General features: G+C 42.9%; 1 protein-coding gene across 3 annotated transcripts in view; it reads left to right on the forward strand.

Moving 5' to 3' along the window:
- PRDM2 (PR/SET domain 2) overlaps nucleotides 1-19,746 on the forward strand; it is a 109,822-nt gene that overhangs the window by 39,834 nt on the left and 50,242 nt on the right. Inside the window, exons 5-6 of one of the 3 annotated variants that reach the window (XM_054721206.1) lie at nucleotides 4,032-4,184; nucleotides 11,263-11,389. In XM_054721206.1, the coding sequence (XP_054577181.1) occupies nucleotides 4,032-4,184; nucleotides 11,263-11,389 (280 nt within the window). Of the gene's footprint in view, nucleotides 1-4,031; nucleotides 4,185-11,262; nucleotides 11,390-11,649; nucleotides 11,705-19,746 lie in introns of those variants that run through there. The other 2 variants (XM_054721208.1, XM_054721207.1) reach the window with 2 other exon arrangements.

A 19,746-nucleotide genomic window follows, 5' to 3' on the forward strand; every position in this document is an offset into this window, starting at 1 on the left:
GACAACCCCCCCCCATGCACGAATTTTGTGCACCGGGCCTCTAGTCTTACCTTATAATAGACAAATATGCAAATTGACCGCACCTTCGCTACGCCCAAGCCACGCCACCAACCATGCCACGCCCGCCAACCACGCCCACCAGGAAACCATTGCAGGGACGTTGGGGTGTGGCGGAGCCCAAGGCCGGGAAAGCCTCTGCAGCTTTCCCAGCCTTGGGCACTAGCAGGGAGCCTGCATGGATCGCAGGCAACTACCAGGGGGTCAACTCCTACGATCTGTAGCAGGAAACCACTGGGGGTCGGCTCCTGCAATCGGTAGCAGGGACACTGGGTGCGGCCGAGCCCAAGGCCGGGAAAGCCCGAGGCTTTCCCGGCCTTGGGCACCAGCGGGGAGCCTGCACCGATCGCAGGAAACCACTGGGGGTCGGCTCCTGCGATCCCTAGCAGGGATGTTGGGTGCGGCCGAGCCCAAGGCCACCGCCCGGGGCCAAGCCCCGACCCTGAAAGAAGGCAGAAGGCAGTGGCCACAGCCAAGGCCTGGGTCCCCGGTGCCGGCAGAAAACTGGTGCAGGTAGCCAGGTGAATGAAGGTCTATTGCACGAATCTTCGTGCAAATGGGCTACTAGTCCTATATAATAAAAGGCTAATATGCAAATTGACTGAACAGAGGAACAACTGGTCGCTATGATGCGCACTGACCACCAGGGGGCAGACACTCAATGCAGGAGCTGCCCCCTGGTGGTCAGTGCACTCCCACAGTGAGAGTGCCTCTCAGTCAGAAGTCGGGCTCACAGCTGAGAGGGTGCAGGCGGGGCTGAGGGACCCCCCTCCTAACCCCCACAGTGCACGAATGTTGTGCACCATAAAGAATTCACTCAAGTGGCATACCTTGCTGTTTGCAAAGGTCTGTATTGACCTGGGAGCCAAAAAGTTGGGCACAGCCTGTGTTGTTAGCCTAGGTCCGTGGTCGGCAAACTGCGGCTCTTTGGCCCCTTGAGTGTAGCTATTTCACAAAATACCACAGCCTGGGCGAGTCTATATTGAAGAAGTGGCGTTAGAAGAAGTTTAAGTTTAGAAAATGTGGCTCTCAAAAGAAATGTCAATCGTTGTACTGTTGATATTTGGTTCTGTTGACTAATGAGTTTGCCGACCACGGGCCTAGGTGGATGGGTAGACTCTTGATTCCTCTCTCCAGCTGCCGGCTGTAACTTGGTGCCGTTTTCAGGTCTCATCTGTGTCTCGTTGATGTTTGTAGCCACGTCAGTATGTGGGTTGAGAGTGAGTGGGATTTCTCCATCCATTGTGATATATCAAAAAACTTTTATCCACAAATTAGTAAAAAATAACTAATACAGACTGACAGTATTAAAAAACAATTACTCCGTTTTCCTTATCATGCGGACAAACATGATAAAAATATCTCTTAAACATTTTAAAGTAAAGCAGCTTATATTATTTTGGTGTGTAAGGTTTAATTTTTGCACCATGATGCTCTCTCTTCATAATATACCACTTGGGGGCTACTCTTTCTCTTTATTTTAAAGGGAGAGGAGTGTGTGTGAGTCCTGAGGGTGAGTGTGACAGTGAGTTTTGAAAAGGAGTCTGATATGACATGGATAACCTCTCTTCAGAATGGTGTTTTAGTGAGCAGCAATTTTTTAATAAACTCACTGGGGGTACTTATAGGATAGTGAAAATATTCTCCTTGTCACTTATGGTGATTAAATAAACTAACTGCAAAGCCACTTCCAGCATGGTTCCTGTCACATAGTAGGTGCTTATTAGATGATGGCAGTTATACATTTGTATAATGGTATCTGTTCATTCATCCCATAATCATTTATTGAGAGCCTACTCTTTACCAAGTGCGGGTCAAGGTATTGTAGGCATTGCGGGGAGTGGAAAGGCTAAAATGTCTTCTCCTCCTGGAGCTAATACCCTGCTGAGGGAGACAGTCACTAGTAAAATAAGTACGTAGATGACCTCATACTTTAAAAGAGCATAATTGCTATGAAGAAAAGTGAATCGGGGGTGGGGAGATGGGCTGCTGATAGGAAGAGAAGGCTTTGCAGTTTTAGCTCGGATGGTCAGAGGAGGGATGGGTAAGTAGAGGTCAAGCAGACCTGGGGTTCAACCCATATTTACTACTAATTAATTGAGTGACTTTGGGAAAATTATTTAACTTTTGATCCTCAATGTTGATGTGTTAAAAAAAAATGAATCTGCGGCATAGGGTTAAATGAGATAATAATGGAAGGTCTGTAGCATTATCCCTGAATGGTTAGTGTCCAGTAAGAGGGGCATGCCCAGTGAGCGGAGAGTGGAGGGGGGAGCTTTTTGTTCCAGAAGGGAGGCTGCAGTAAAGAAGAGTTAGTGTGGGTGGGAAAGAAAAGGAGTGAGTGGCAGCAGTCTCAGCTGTGTGTGCAATGGAGGCTTCGAGGTTCTTCCTTCCTAAAGAGAAAGTAGAAGACTCATTTCGTTCGGTTTGTTTCTGACAGGTCTGTCACCAATTGGTTCTGTAATTTTATTTCAGTCCTAATCAAATGTCTTGTAGTCTAGTTCTGGGGAAGTAAAACATGTATATATGTATATGCAAAGATAAAGTTAAAAATAGTTGCTAAATAGATTTTCTTTAAAAGGAAGGAATGTTAAGTGATGGAGGCACCTGGGAGAAGGAATTGGCTGAGATTGGGTGATCAGGGAAAGCTTCTTGCAAGCGTAGATTTGATCTGACTCTTGAAAAGATGGGTTGGGTTTTGGTCTTTTTTTTTTTTTTGAAGGACGCTGATATTTTCCATTATGTTCCATAGTACCTCAGTCCTGACAGGTGCTCTAGATAGGGAAGTGTTTAAAGATGAACTGAGTTTGCAGAAGCATCATATCCTATCACCACTTGGAAGTTAATGCAATTTGTTTACTCACTAACTTCCTGTCAGCCCTGCAGTGAAGGGACCTGCTGGACTGTGGCACCTGCAGGACTGGGCGACATGCACAGCAACCCAGGAAGCCAGGGGTTAGGGTGCTGTCAGCTCATTCTTCCAACTCTGTCTTCAGGGAATAGAGCTGTCACTTGTCTTTGTGTACATATTTGCAAAGCATTTGGAGATCATTCAGCATATTTACTATAGCTCTTCAAGTTTAGGAGAGAAAATATTACTCAAGCATAGATAGAAAAATAACTAATGAGGATTACACAGTTTTTTAAAAAATATATGTTTTTATTGATACACACACACACACACACACACACGTACAGTAGTACATTTATATTTAGAGGGAGAGAGAGATAGAAACATCGATGAGAGAGCATCAACATCGTTCAACTGCCACCTGCACACCCCTTGATGGGGCTCAAGCCCACAACTTGGGCATGTGCCCTGACCAGGAATTGAACCAGTGACCTCCTGGTGCATAGGTTGACCCTCAACCACTGAGCCACACCAGCCAGATGGATTACACAATTTTGGACCACAATTTTCATCTTTTATTTTTTCTTTCATCTGTTGCTTATTTATTTTGTTTCTGTGAAATGATTTTATATAGTATCTATATATATCTATCTATATAAAAGGCTAAGTGACCGACCGTCCGACTGTCCGAACGACTGATCGGCCAGTACATATGACACGCACTGGCAATTTAAAAATAAACATTGACTCGCACATGCGTGATACATATAAAGCTCTCGCTGGTGTCAATTGCACGTGTGTGTTTTAATCTGTCATTGTCGATCATGAATTTGGTTGTTTTTGTTGACATTCTGAAGCTGAAAGAAAGCAGCATGGTGGACAGAATATGAAGACCGACTATGGCACAACATACCTCTGAAGCTGACAGAAGCCTGCGTCATTGACAGAATGCCAGCATTTGCAATGACTATTTCTTCTTATTATTTTCCTTTCAGTGTGCACGAATCCATGCACTGGGCCACTAGTTTGCATATAATGAAAAAGAATTGTCTTAAAAATGGAAAGTGGAAACATTTTAAAGATACTGTCATTTTAACAAAGGTATTTTCTTTCTTCTCCCAAGGTCTATTATCCAAATTTGGGATGGATGTGCATTGACGCCACCGATCCAGAGAAGGGGAACTGGCTGCGATATGTGAATTGGGCTTGTTCAGGAGAAGAGCAAAATTTATTTCCACTGGAAATCAACAGGGCTATTTACTATAAGACTTTAAAGGTAAGTGTTAGAATTAGTCTCTGTTACTCCGCATGCATTTTTGCAAATACCGTCCTTAGCTGTGACTGACAGTACAACTTTGCAGACATTGAAAGGATTATACTTGAAAGTGGTTCATCAACACATTGAAGGTCTGTGTTTTAAAATATCCGGTTACCACCGCTTCATGTGCATAAGAGCACTAGAGCATGAAGATTATGTTAAGTAATTATTTGCTGCATCTTTATAGATACTGATGAGTTAAAACGTGTGGCAGCTACTTCCCTCCTCCTAAGATACAGATGCGTTAGGAACTGTCTGACAGGCTGATTTATCCAATGTAGGAAGCCGCCAATAGCTCTGGGAGTTCTGTGCTAACTGAAAACAGTCTTGGTCTTCAGTGTAAAGTAGCCTTGGATTAGGTTTTTCCTAAATTTTATTAAGAATTGGGATTAAGTAGAACATGTTTCTTCCTTTATGAAATTTTTATTTGGAGACATTCATTGCTGAGATGAAAAGAAGAGGAAAGTAATTTTTTAGGGTTTGAAGTGATGTCAGAGGTCACTGAATACATCAGGGAAGTGAGTATTGGGAAGCATTGAGTGTGGCTGCATTTCTGCAAGAAACAGGCCCCTGTCTGTCTCTTGTCACTTCTCTCTGAAAACAAATCTGCACGCGTCCTGCATGGACATGTTCTCGAAGGTGGAGTCTTGAGGCTCTAAAGATAGATGATTGTTGCTTTTTGGAATAGATATGTTTGCTGAAATTGTTGTAAGGCAAATTTCTCTTTATTCACTGACTTCTATTAAAAATGTCATGGATTAGGAGGATGGCCATGAAAAAATGATCTCCACGACATCAAAAACTTTAGTTGAGCATGCATTTGGGGTCATGGTCAGTATTGTGGCAGGCTGGGTTTTGCCTGTCGGGTAGCACTAGAGCTTCTGGAAGTTTAGTGAGCATATAACTGCTTAATTTTCCTGTCATTTTTAGACAATTGGATTGTCCTCTGCCTCATACATACCCACATTCTTGCTTCCAGTCCCTGTAGGAGCGGTATTTTTGTTGTACTTTCTAATTTAATACTTCTATAGCCTTCTCATTTTCTTTCTGCTGTGTTGTAATAGCATGATTTTCTAGTGGGTATTACTATACAGTTTCATTACACTGGAATTTGAAATTCGATTTAAGTTTGATTCAAGAATTCATTGTGTTTCTCAGATTTATTTAAAGTGGGAAGGTATATCTGGTTGAATCAGTGTGGCAGAATCCTGGGGGAGATGAAATGCCAGCACAGGGATGAATCTGAGACAGTCAAGGAAGGAGAAGGGAGGTTTCAAGGGAGAACAAGCCCAGGGAGATGGTAGGACACTTTGAAGTTCCGTCATCAGACTGCTCTCTCTGATAGCAAATCTGAGAAACACTGAGAAGCAAGAGAGAGAGTATTTGGGAGAGTGAACTCTGAAGCCAGGCTTCTGCATTAGATCCCACCTTGCTGTGTGACCCAAGACAAGTTCCCTTATTTGTAAGATACAGATAATAATTGTATTCATAGAGTGATCATGGTGATTTCTATGTACTGGTAGAGCTCTCGTGCCTAACAAGTGCTAACTAAATGGTAGTTGCTATTTTTGGCGAGGTGGTATAATATGGTTAGGGGTGAGGACTGTAGCAGAATGCCTTGTGAGTGGATTTTGGCTTCCAGATGTGTGACCCTGAGAAGTTAATTAAACCGTCTGTGTCTTACTTTTTTCATCTGTAAAAACGGAGTTAATGGTAAAATTAGTATATCGTTGTTGCAAAGATCAAGCAGGATGGTAGAGTAAGGTTCTGTGATGTGTTCCTAGTCTCACCCAAGCACTCAAAGTTGTTTACTAGCTGCACTGCTGCGATGATTTCCGTCTCTCTTCTTCTGAAGTAACATAGTTCCGATCTTTGCAGACCTCCCCCTGTCCCGACCTTAGATGTTTGCTCAGGTATGCACAAGACCTTTCAGAATTCTTACTAGCGATTATCTAACTACAGATTAGGCTTTCTGTGAGTTAGATTTTGTAAATAAGTTACATGTGATGCTCTTCTGGGCTCACCTCAACTGTCACCTTGATAACTGGAAAATCCCAGTATTGATTTAGTTGGTAATAAAATTAAAAAGTATTTTAAAGCTTTGAAAGTTATCTGTTAACCTGCTACCCATTCTTTTCTTCATTAGTTTGACAAATATTTAGTGTCTAGTAGGTACCAGGTATTCTTCTATAGTAGTGAGCCAAACAGATAAGATCTCTGGTCTCAGGGAACTTCTAATTTATGGGGAGGAAGCAAGATAATAAGCAAGTGAGTAAGTAAACAAAATGATTTCAGATCTTGATGAGGGCTTAGAAGACAATAAAATGTGATAGAGACTAGGGAGAGGGCTGCTTTATCTCTGGTGCGCCCGGGAAGATAAGTCAGAATGAATTCCCCTCACTGGCATGTGTGGTCAGCCAGCCACACACAGATCTCTGCAGGAAGAGCAGTCCAGGAAGGGAGGCCCCCAGAGAAGCAGAGATCTTCAAGTGGGAATATGCTGGAGTTTGTTGTTGTTGTTATCTTTAAGGCCATTGTGGTGGGAACAAGGGAAAGAATGTTAAATGAGTCTGATGAGGTGGACAGGGGCCAGAAAAGGTGTGGCGGAGTTGTCAGAAGGGAGAAAAAGTATGAGTTTCTACTCTTCAGTTTCAACCCATTCCAGAGTTGAGGCTTCTTACCTGTGACTTTTAAAAGGTCAGGCTGGGGACTAGATTATAGGGAAAGCATGGACGTGCTTTGTGTTCCTGTAATTCTGGAGTCTTTTATTTTGACTTAGTGTCAAGAATGTTTTTTGGAACCTTTGTCTCTTCCTATTTGGTCTGTTAAAATTTCAAGTTTATATTTACTGGTATTTAGAGAAGAGAGTATGCTTGATTATGGTAAGCCTGTCAGAATCCAGAGGAAAAGCTGGAAGAGTTTAAAAGTCTTTCTGTTTTTCTGGTTATATTTTTTTGTTAAACATCAAAATACATTACAAAAAAAGAGGTTGTTTGGACTTTTGACTTTATATTTTTTAATGCAGCTTTTAAGAACAAAAATTTTTGTTTATTATGAAGTTTGACTTATAAAATCTTAAATGTGCTAAGCAGTAAAGACAAAAAACAGTAGAGGCAAACAGTCATTGATTTTAAAAGAGAGATGATATTTTCCTCTTCATAAAGGTCTGTTATTTGTGAATCTGTTTTAATATGAAGTTGGGAAGTAATTAGTTCAATAATGTAATCCAGGGATCCTCAAACTTTTTAAACGGGGGCCAGTTCACTGTCCCTCAGACTGTTGGGGGGCTGGACTATAGTTTAAAAAAAACTAGGAACAAATTCCTATGCACACTGCACATATCTTATGTTGAAGTAAAAAAACAAAACGGCAAAAACACCTGCATGTGGCCCGCGGGCCGTAGTTTGAGGACGCCTGATGTAATCACCTCAGTTTCTAAAAATTTTGAAGGTTATTCAAACAAATCACATTGCTTTTAATTCATCAACTCATTAGCCATTTAGAAATTTTATATTAGATTAGAGGCCCGGTGCACGAAATTCATGCACGGGGGTGGGGTGGGGTGGGGTGGGTTGTCCCTCAGCCCAGCCTGCACCCTTTCCAATCTGGGACATCCCTCTCACAATCCAGGATTGCTGGCTCCCAACAGCTTGCCTGCCTGCCTGCCTGATTGCCCCTAATCGTTTATGCCTGCCAGCCTGATCACCCTCTAACCACGCCTCTGCCAGCCTGATCAACGCCTGACTGCTCCCCTGCTGGCCGGATTGCCCCTAACTGCCCTCCCCTGCCAGCCTGGTCGCCCCCAACTGCCCTCCCCTGCCGGCCTGGACTCCCCTAACTTCCCTACCCTGCCAGCCTGGTCGCCCCAACTGCCCTCCCCTGCTGGCCGGGTCACCCCTAACTGTCCTCCCCTGCCAGCCTGGTCACCCCTAACTGCCCTCCCCTGCTGGCCCGGTCACCCCTAACTGTCCTCCCCTGCCAGCCTGGTCACCCCTAACTGTCCTCCTCTGCCGGCCTGGTCGCCCCTAACGCCCTTCCTTGCCGGCCTGGTCACCCCCAACTGCCCTCCCCTGCAGGCCTGGTCCCCCCCAACTGCCCTCCCCTGCAGGCCTGGTTCTCCCTAATTGCCCTCCCCTGCAGACCTCGTCCTCCCTAACTGCCCTCTCCTGCAGGGCTGGTCCCCCACAACTGCCCACCCCTGCAGGCATGGTTGCCCCCAACTGCCCTCCTCTGCCAGCCTGATCACCCCTAACTACCCTCCCCTGCTGGCCTGATTGCCCACAACTGTCCACCCCTGCCAGCCATCTTGTGGCAGCCATCTTGTGTCCACATGGGGGCAGCCATCTTTGACCATATGGGGGCGGCCATCTTGTGTGTTGGAGTGATGGTCAATTTGCATATTACCTCTTTATTATATAGTATTGAGGTAAGAACAGATTCTGGTATGGTATTTTGGGGGGGGCATATTTTTATATTGTGTTTTTTTGAGGTGAAAAGTTTGTGCTGATATTTAACATCATCCAGTTGCTAGCACAGTTGGTACCCTCAGAAGACTGGAGTGGATTGGCCATGGAAGCTTATGCTCGGAGTCTGGGAGGTACCTGACAGGGCCAGTGGGTGTCTTCACCCGTGTCCTGCTTGTGTTGTTTGGATTAGGAATAAATTGGGAATGCATTTTTTTCTCACTCCTTTCCATGTTCATTTTTACTTTGGTTTTATTTAAGTCTTTACATGTTTCCACAAACTTTAGTCATTTCAAATATTTTATGATACCACCATTTCATAAATGTGACTTAACAACAAAAAATAGAGAAGCAAACTGTTCATTTGGAACTATAAATGGTTTATTTAAACAAAACCTGTTCCTTTAACAGAAACATATTACCTCATCAGAGTGCCAAAAAGTATTGTAATGGCTATTTAATTCATAAAAAATCTTATATGCAACTCATAAAATCTTATGTATTTTAACTCATTAAAATCTTATACATATTAGATTAATATTTTTGTGTGTGTTTGTTTTGTTTGTTTAGGTTTAACATACTCAAGGAAGGAAATGATAGTACATTGGCTTAAAGATAAGAAAATGGCAGGTTTTAACCATCCTTGGGGGAGCAAAAGAAACAGTGGCTTGTCTATTTTAAAGACTTTAGAATGCTTTAATATTTGAACTATATAAACAGTGAGTTTTGCAGAGAATGAAACAAAATACTATTTAAAGGGCATTATCTAGGTCTGAACTTAGGAACTATGTTGTTTCTAAACTGACATCTTAGTTTACAAACAAGGGCCTCTTCTTCCATAACCTATAGTGCAGTGATCTAAAGCAGGACGCTGATAAAGTGTATAGTTTATTAGCTAATCTATATACCTTATTCATATTTTGTCAATTGTTCCAATCATGTCCTTAGAGGAAAAGAAAACTCAGTTGCATTCAGTTATAATGTCTTTTTCTTAGTCTCTTTAGTTTGCTTGTATAACCTTTCAGTTTTGAGAGAGCTGGTCAGCTATTTTGTAGAATGTCCCACAGTTTGGGCTTCTCTTGTGTTTCATCGTGATTAGATTACATTTATTCATGTTGGGCACAAATCTCCAGAAGTGATGCTGTGTTTTCTTCTGTGCATAGTATCAGGAGGCACATATGTCTAATATCATTTATAAAGATATAGTTTTTATCTTTGTGATTAGTAAATGTTTTAGGGGGAGATATTTTGAAACTTCACAAATATTGTTATTCTTCAAATTTGTGCTTATAAGTTCCATCAATAATTCTTGCCTGAATCAATTATTACTGTGATGATTACCAAGTGGTGATTTTCTATTTCCATTTATTTTTAATTGAATTTGTTGGGGTTATATTGGCTAATAAAATTATATAGGTTTCAAGTGTATAACTATAATACATCATCTGTGTATTGTATTGTTTGTTCACCATCCAAAGGCATCTCCTTCTATCACTATTTATCCCTCATTTACCCTCTTCTACCTGCCTCCATTATTTCTTTTTCATTGATTAGTTGGGATCTGCTTTAATGAAGAGTTTTCCTTCTTATTTATTTATTTATTTATTTGTTTATTTATTTATTCATTCATTTATTCATTTATATCAGTATGGCCTCATTGATTCTTATTTTATTCATAAGGTTTTAGGTAGAATGATACTTGTGTTGACCTTCTCAGAAGTATTTGAACAGATGAGTCATTGTGAGAGAAACCAGTAAGACATTTCCCTAAATTCTATTTAGGAGTGTAATCTTTACACTCAGTGTATTTGTTCTTCAGGGTCTTGTTCTAGGTGTAATCAGTATGTTGGTGGTATATGTCCTCACTACTGACATGAAAGTTAAGAATTAATGTTTTAGGAGCATAATACATGCGAGGTATTTTTAGGTTTTCCTTGTAAATTGTCACGTAAACTCGATGTGTGGTACCGAGGGCGAGACGGTGAATTCTCTATGGACCGGAGTAGGGTGGTGGCAGGGCACAGATAATACACTGCCAGGACGCTTTCCTGTCCTTTTAGCTTTTCCGTGATAGAATGAGCGGCGACTTAAAAATGTGCAGTGGCATATAGTTCTTCCTTATCAGGCTTAACTTGCTCTTGGAATCCGAACCGTGCACTGGAAATTAGATTTCAGCACTTCTCTCTCCGAACCTCCTGGTCCTTTCTGATTGCGCTTAAATTGCTCGTCAGTTACATTTCATGAGCAAAATGGTTCCGGGCTTTTCTTCTTTCCTTCTGTATGGGGAGTCGTAAGGCTTTGAGCAGTAAGATTCGCAGCGTGTGGCCGTTTTGAGTTTACAGCCATCTCTCTCGGATCCTTAGATGGCCTTCTGGACCGTGGAAAGGAAGCGGGCGGGAAGTGAGGTCCTCCCTCCAGCAGAGGGTTCCTTCCCGCAGCCGTCCCCGCAGCCGCACAGGGTTTGGTAGCCCTTCCTGCCCGGCTGGCCTCTGGCTCGCGGCCCCTCCCTGCCCCCGCCCCACCAACAACCGCCGCTCTGATTGGCTCGGCGCCTGTCTCTTCTCTCCCCGCAGCCAATCGCGCCGGGCGAGGAGCTCCTGGTCTGGTACAATGGGGAAGACAACCCCGAGATAGCAGCTGCGATTGAGGAAGAGCGAGCCAGCGCCCGGAGCAAGCGGAGTTCCCCGAAAAGCAGGAAAGGTAGGAGCCCGCCGCCGCCGCTCCCTCGCCGCTCCGGGCCGGCAGGATCCAGGCTGGGGCGGCGCCCGCAGCTCTCGGTGACCTTTTCCGGACTGACCGCCTGCCCGGGATCCGGCCCCCCCGAGCCGCTGCTGAATCACGGCGCCGGACGCTGCGTGGGCTCTTTGCTAACTTGGGGCTGGGAATCGGGGCGTGGAAAAGTGCGTGGACCCCAGCGCTGCCCGAAGGCTGGTTGTCACTGCGCTCTCGGGCGGCAGGAGAGCCGGACTCACGGGCGGGAGCTGCAGCCAGTCTCTTCGGAGCCGGGCACTCCCGGTATATTCTTAGCTTTTTGTGCTGTTTGCCAGAGCGCGCGTCATAAAATGTGTTTCCACAGTGACATTCCAGGTCCGCAGATTCCCTGGCCTCGTGTCCACCCGGGACTGCAGTGAGGGCCGGTGGCGCTGCGGCCGGCCGAGGAGCTCCTGTCCCTTGGAGGGCAGAGCAGGCTGGCCGGCCGCACACCGCCACTCGGCGCGGGCAGGTCGGGCACTGTCACTGCTCCGCGAGGGGCTGGGCCTGTCACCCCGGGCCACTCCGCACTCCCCCTCCTGCCGCGGCCGTGCCTTTGCTCCGCTCTCCGGGATGGGCCCTGCCTCTCTTCTCCACCCCACCCCACCCCACCCCACTCCACGCGGCGCAAGATTGCAACACTCTCAGGGGTGGGCTAAGGTCTTAGCGCAGCAGGTCTGCCCGAAGTCAGACCATTAGCAGAATGGAAGTTGGAGAGTATGTTGTTTTGTCACTTTTGACTCCACTCCAATAGTGTTGTTTTATGATGTTTTCAAGCCAAGGTAAAGCGTAGTCACGCTTACCAAAGGGAGGGGATAATTTCCGGGTAGGAAAATAGTTTGGTTGCATATATCATATTTCTAGCTGGCATTTTGACACGTTGTTGGGATTTTTAAAAAAAAATAAAGATTTTTAATGTGAAATTGTGAATCTTCCAAAGAGCCTAGTTTGAATATATGCCAAGGCACAATATGGCAGTTTCTTACTAATATAAAACTTTTGTTTTTGCTCGCTTTAGTCTTAAGTAAATTTTTATAGTCATCTGAACTTAGGAGTCTACCCTTTACTCACTACATTGCAAAGTGAATTATGGAAATCACACTAAAATCACAACATAAACTTGATTTAGGAAAAAAGTAAAAATGATACTTAAAAGTGTAGGCAAGAAATGCTTTTTGACTTTTCCATTACATATTCTTTGTATTTAACAGTATAATGAGAATACAACTAACTCATCCAAGAGACAGTTTGTGGGCCTTTTACTAAATACTAGATACATGTTCTGTATTTGTTGAGCATGATTTTGCTAATGTTTTAGGTCATTAAATAATTTAATCCTGAATTAGATGATCAGGCTCTAGGAAATTCCCAGGTTTTTTTTGTTTTTACTGTTTTAACTGGGTATTGAGATTTTTGTTTACATTAGGCTTAGTGCATAATTGTTTGCAAAGTGTTCACATAATTCACCTTGCTCCTTTATTTAGTGTTCATTTTGTTTGTAACTAATGTCACCAGCCTCTCCAGGTAAGTTGTGATTTGCGAGGGCTAGAGTTTGGGGGGAAGGGAAAGTGTTTACTCTGCTACTACACCTAACTAACTGATGTATATAAATATATATATAGCTTAATGGAATCATCACTCTAGGGCTGTTCTGTTTGGCATACTTTGGCGTGCATATTTAGAACATTTTATTACTTTTTGCTTTTCTTCTTAATTTATCCTTTAATTTTAAAAATCCATTTATTTAGGTAGATTCAGGAGGGGAAAACTAAAAGTAAACTTTTTGTTTTATTACATGAACTTACACATCCTTCTATTCATACCTGCCTTAATTGCTGTTTTTTATGTTGAGTTAAATAGTTCATATTTCTTTTTATCCTATTATTATTTTTATAACTACTCAGGGTAGCAAGCATATAACCAAACTGAATCTTAGGTTTTAATTAAAATACTTGGGTGAGGCTCATTCTTAGAACTTAGTCTGTTTTTAACATCTTACTGGTAATGAGTCCTGTTTGAACTTTATGACCTAAAGTTTGGAGAGTTTAAATAATGAGTCAAGCTTTTTTTGTTTTTCAATTAAATACTCTGTGAAGGCTAATTTATAGCTTGCAAAGATCTGAAATGAGAACTTTTTATATGAACCCGGTTTTATATAGGCCTTAGACATTTTAATATCTTTTCAGGTAGTGATGTCAGTGAGGAAATCTACATAAAGCTCACTCAGTAGCAATGTTAACTTAGTATTTCTGAAAGCCAGATGTTGAAGATATGCAGCTGACAGGTAGGTTGACAGTGGACCTAACTTCATTCCAGTCATGAGGCAGACAGAGAAACAAAGGGCTGAATTCTGCGTCGTTCTGGGCCTCAGCTCCTTTGCATGACAGCTGCTATGCCTACAGCTGTGCATGCATGTGGTGCCTTTCAGAATTCATCAGATCGCTGGGGGATCATGAGGCGAGTTCTGGGCAGTGAAAAGCCCTGATTCCTTTACATTCAAAGTGGTCTCTTCTCTCTTTCCTTCTGAGTCTCTGTCTTTAATTCTTCATTCAACTGATGCTTGTTAAGCCTCTGCCATGTGCCAGGCACTCTGCTGGGTAGTATTTCGTAATGTTGAGCAAAAAAGAAGCAGTAACTCTTCTTATGGCGCCTGTAGTCTAGAGACACATGTTAAGTCAGTAAGTTGCTGATCAGCGCCTAGATGGTTGGCATGGAATAGGCCCTCAATAAATATTCGTTGATTGGCAAACAAAGACGCACACAAACCTTCAATGAAGGAAAAGAACGCAGCGCTGTGAGAACACAGTTCACATTGTTTCTGACCAAGGAGCATGCCGTTTTGCCATGGGCCAGAGATGTACACACCTTGGGCATTTTGAGCTAGAATTTTGAATTCTCAGTTTTGTAATTTGGCCTAATTTCTTACATATCTGAGCAGCCCCTGTAATGAGATTGAACATGGGCAGTCCCTTGGATGGGACAGATTAAACTTTTTGGGTATAGAGGAAGAGAGAGTTTTTTAGTGTTAGGTGTTTCCGGTTATTTTAATTTGAACCATAGGAAGGAACCATGGAAAGTAACATAGAAGGGCCAATTTTGGATGTACTTATCATCTTCTCCATCTCTGCCTCCTATTTGTTAGTATGAATTGAATTTGCTTTTTAGCAGTAAACAATGACTATTGGCAAGTGCTTTTTTAGATTATAATAGAATATAATCACAGAATGTTTTGTTTCCCTGCCCTCTTTTGGCTACATAGGAGCCCTACCTGAAGTTCTTTTACCCTGAGTAAACAGGGCCTTTATACAGTTGGGCTTAGTGGAAGGAAAAAAAAACACAACGCAGGACCCCTGGGTTTTTACCTGGTAACTGGGTAAATTATGTCACCTCTCTGGGGCATAGTTTCCATAGCTTTAAAAGTGGGTGCCATTGTGCTACCTAACCTCACATGGTTGTTGTCAAGAGCAAATGAGATTACAAAAAGGAACAGCTCTGTGCAGTGTGTGAGTCCATACTTGTAAGTGCCACCAACAGTGCATAGCTGACAGCTACTTAGGTGTTTCTCACTGAGGAACGACTGAGTTTGTGACTCATTTAATCAGTCAGTATTTATGGAGCACATGTGGAAGCTCAAAATAAGCAGTGGGTCTCTTCCACCTCTCTTGCCATGGCTGAGCCTCACTCTGTGCCACTTTACCCCTTTTGTAGGCCTAGTTCAGACCTATTGACTTTTCCTGTTCACAGCAGATTAGGGAATTAGAAAGGGAGAGTTACTTATAGCAGCAAATAGTTTTGTTGCTGATAGCTGGACAGTAAAGAAGACAGAAAGTTTATGAGAAAAACAGTAATGAATTAGAAGGAGCACGGTTTCTTAACGTCACTTAGCAGGTTCAGATAATATATATATATACATATATATATATGCGCCTGAGTGACCATTACAACGGGTTAATCAAACAACCTGTCGACCAATCGTTATGACGATGCACTGACCACCAAGGGGCAGACGCTCAATGCAGGAGCTGCCCCCTGGTGGTCAGTGCCCTCCCACAGCCAACCTCCTGTGGCCAGCCGATCGCTGGCCAGGCCAAGGAATCCCACCCATGCACGAATTCGTGCACCAGGCCTCTAGTCCTTTATAAAAACTGTAAATAGTCCCTGAGAGTATCAGCTAGTTGATAGTATTTATCTAGGTGACCTTTAGTCACCACAGAACAGTTAAATTATAATCAGCTTAAAAAGGAAATTTTATCTGTCTATACAATCACAGCCCTTCAAATTAAAAACCTCCATACTGCGATGAACACTCAATTGTTTTGACATTGTGCATGTTTGAAGTTCTTTCTTCAAAGGCGACAAATCCTATAGAATTTTGTAGACAGTTTAGAGAGGTGAGGGATCCACATGGAAAATAAGTTGATCTGAGGTAGTTTACAAACAAAGAAAGTGCTAACCTAAAGGACTGTTGGCGTTGGGAGAAGGAAAGGGACCTCTGGGCTGGGATGGCTGGGAGTCTTTATTTAGACAGGGTGGCAGGATGGGCGCATTTCAGAATGGAGAGCAGAGAGGACGTGCAGAGGAGCCTTAGGGACTGTGAGCAGGTCAGTGACATGAGTGTGTGGATGATCTCCCCCAGATAGTTAACAAGTTCGGTTTCTGCATCAGACACTATTCTGAGTGCTGAAGGTACAGGTTCCTGCTCTCACGGGATTGACATGCTAGAGAGTGAGGGGAACGGCCAGCAAGATGAACAACAGGTCCTGTAATGTTAACGAAGTGGGTATGTGTGGGGTGTAGAGGGGTAGCCAGCAGTGGCTTTTTAGAGACTGTGACGTGAATGATACAGGGTGGGCCTGTCAAGTTCTAGGGACAGAGAGCTCCAGGAAGAGAAGTTGTTTGGGTATTACTATTAGCATTTTGGGAAATTTATTGATGGGCTGGTGCATAGTGAGGGCCACCTAGGAATTCACATGAGTATTTTTGAATTATGAAGCTTAATTTTACAAATGGACATGTTGGCCTCTTTTCTACCAGGCACTGCACTTAGTGTCTGGATTGGTAGGGAATGTTAGAGAGATGGCCCAACTATCCAGGGGGTAGTTTCTCCATTTTATTGCAGCTCAATGCAGGTCAGACTTAAACTCAGTGTTTTAGTTGATGTCTTTGGGGTCCAGGATAGGGTGGGGAGGGTGGGCAGAGGTGGTGATGCTGCTTTGTGGTCACAAAGTGGAGCACAGTGGGAGGACCTGTGATAAAGTGAGGAGGGAACGGAGGAAAGAGTAACGCATGAGGTGGGGAAAGAAAACTCACAAGGACATGAGGTCAGAGGCCACTGCTAGAGAACAGGTAGAAGCATAGAGATGCAGCAAGAGACTCCGATGGAGACAGAGCCTCGTGGGCAGGGGTGTGCGGAGCTGTCACAAGACACAGTAATGAGCGTGGGGTGGAGCTGAATCGTGCTGAGCACTACCACGGGCATTCCTCGTTAGCCTGTACTTCTGGGGTGTCCAAACCGTCTCCATGGTTTGCACCAGCTCCTGCTGAGGAAATGGAAATTAGTGAGGTTGGATAACTTGTCTAATTGAGTGTCAGTTAGAACTCGAACCCAGGTTTTCCATGCCTTCTCCTCCGTAGAATATGCAGCTATCTGTCCCCTTTCACCTGTGGTGGGCAATAGCAGTGGAAGTGACAACACTGGTTTCATTGAGAATTAAAATTAGAGAATACATTTAATAAGCAGAAAACAGGTGGGCTTCAGTGGCGTTTGATCTCCTCACCTTCCATAGCAGCGGACAGCTATTCCAGGCTCCTTGGCCAGAGCTGAAGGGCAGAGGCCTGGGTAATGATGGCAGACAGACCTGAACCTTCTGGGTGTGTGGTAGGCAGGTCCTCTGTCCACTTACTCACCGGCGCTCCCCGTAGTTGTTGTTTATAGCGGGTGGAACAGGGTGTTGGCAGTTGGAAGTGGCGATGTTTCTGTGGAAATGCGGCCCCAGCTAGATGGCTTGTGAGAGGTGTCCCAAGTAGAGGTTGTCCTTGTCCCCTTTACAGCTCTCGCTGCCTTGGCGTTGAGTGATACCTTTGCTGAGCATTCAGTGCCCCATCTCTGGTGATCGCCTGCCAAGTCATTTGCTACTACTGTGTGGTGGTCTGTTTTTGAAAACGCAGTACAGTTTTAATATTTTTTCTAAGAGGATGAATCAGGTTAAATTTTATAATTCTGCTGCTACTGAATTGACCCAAATTAGGTAAATCAGTTGATCGATATTTTTGTTTTGTACCTTTGATACTTAATGTCATAACCTTGTTCACAGGTTAATTATGTGGATTAACTAAAATATTCCAAAGCATTTTTCCAAATTTTTATCCATATTTTACTGGATGAACTTACTAAAATCCCAGTGTATACCTACCATGGTTAAAAACTGCTTAAAATATAATTGAGTGAATTAGGAAATATGCTATGTTCTGTCTATACCTGGGTTGTTGTTTTGGTTCTCCTGTCCCTATGTAAATTGGAAGGTGAAATTTGGCCTAATTCAGAAAAAAGTTTGATTATGATTACGTTTTCTAAAAGGCAAGAAAACCCCCACAAGATTCTGTTGTAGCGAGTTCAAAATAGTTTACTTGATTTTTAAAATTTCAGTTGTAATTTGAAAGTAGAAAAACAATTAGCTGTGCTTTTCTTAAATATGAATACTAGGTTCTTTTTCTGAATTACGATTACTTGCTGTTTTTTTTTTTTTAATTGATTTTTTTACAGAGAGGAAGGGAGAGGGACAGAGAGCTAGAAACATCGATGAGAGAGAAACATCAACCAGCTGCCTCCTGCACACCCCCTACCGGGAATGTGCCCGCAACCAAGGTACATGCCCTTGACCGGAATCGAACCTGGGACCTTTCAGTCCGCAGACCAATGCTCTATCCATTGAGCCAAACCGGTTTCGGCAATTACTTGCTGTTTTTAAAAACATGGAATGTTTCCTGGGCATTTTGACATTTTTGTTTACAAATAAACTATTATAATATGGGATCGTAAATGTTCATAGGAGAGATACAGAGAAGAGAAGAGAGTTTTATATTTGAAGTTGCCTCTAAAGAACTGAGGAATTGGATAAGTGCTCCAAGAACGCCATTATGTAGGTTAAAAATGCAGACATTTCTTTCTGTTAAAGGTGGTTGGAGAGTTGCAGCCTCAGGTAGAGTAGCATGGTACTCTATCTGTTCACACTACACACTGCCAAGGACAGTCCTGAAGTTTGATTTTATTGATGTTAATATTTTGGGTGATGTCGGTTAGGGAAGCTTGAATGATACATAAAAGCAAGAGTTATTTGAAAACACTACTATTGTTTCTCAAAGTTGAAAAGATATAAACACTGAACTAGCCATTTTATTTATTTTTTAACCACTCAGATTAAACACGTGTCAGGCATTACAAGAGTTTTTGGCTGAGTATTTTGATATGGACATATCTCATAATTTGACAGTTATTTGCACATCATGTCATTATGTGATAAATTACTGCTTTCTGTTGATGGTGACCATGATGGCAATTGCTTTTGTTTCTTTAGCAAGTCTCGCAAGAACCTAGCACTGTGCCTGGTGCTCCATATAAGGACAGTGCCTGACTTACCATGGTGTCAGTTACAATTTTTTGATTTACGATGGTGCAGAAGTGATGCACATTCACTAGAAACCAGCTAGGGGCTGAGCTGCGGTGGTCAGCAGGTTAAATGCATTTTCGACTACGGTATTTTCAGTTTATAATGGGTTTATCAGGGTGTGACCCCATCGTAAGCCCAGGAGTATCTACCTCATTGCTGATCCTTCCAATGGCCCCGCAAAGCAGTGATCATTTTGATCATTGCCCTCTGTAGATGAGGAAACCGAGACCCAGAGGGGTCACGTGGTTTGCCCAAGTTCGCCCAGCTATTTAAATTACTTGGCCTTACCTAAATCCAGTTTTTATTAATAATGTTTCTAAGTAGAACAGTTACACTGAGTAAGAAGCAGTGTTTTATAAGGCTTTGCCAATTAGTCAAGATGAATTTTCACTACTTAGTTTGAATGGCTCACTTTAATCCTAAATAATAAGGTAATATAGTATGATTAGGTGAAGTCTTTGGTATTGGAAAGCTAAGTTATGGTGAGAACTAGTGCCTTCAGCTATTCTTCTTGTGGGGGTTTATGGACTGAATAGATTTATTGTATTCCTTTGATCACCTAAAACAGTTTTTTAAAACACTGACAGAGTACATTTTATTCCTTGCTAGCTCTTGTTAAGTGTTTTTTTATTCTTTTTA

This window comes from Eptesicus fuscus, chromosome 9 (assembly GCF_027574615.1).
Source record: "Eptesicus fuscus isolate TK198812 chromosome 9, DD_ASM_mEF_20220401, whole genome shotgun sequence".
NCBI lineage: Eukaryota > Metazoa > Chordata > Mammalia > Chiroptera > Vespertilionidae > Eptesicus > Eptesicus fuscus.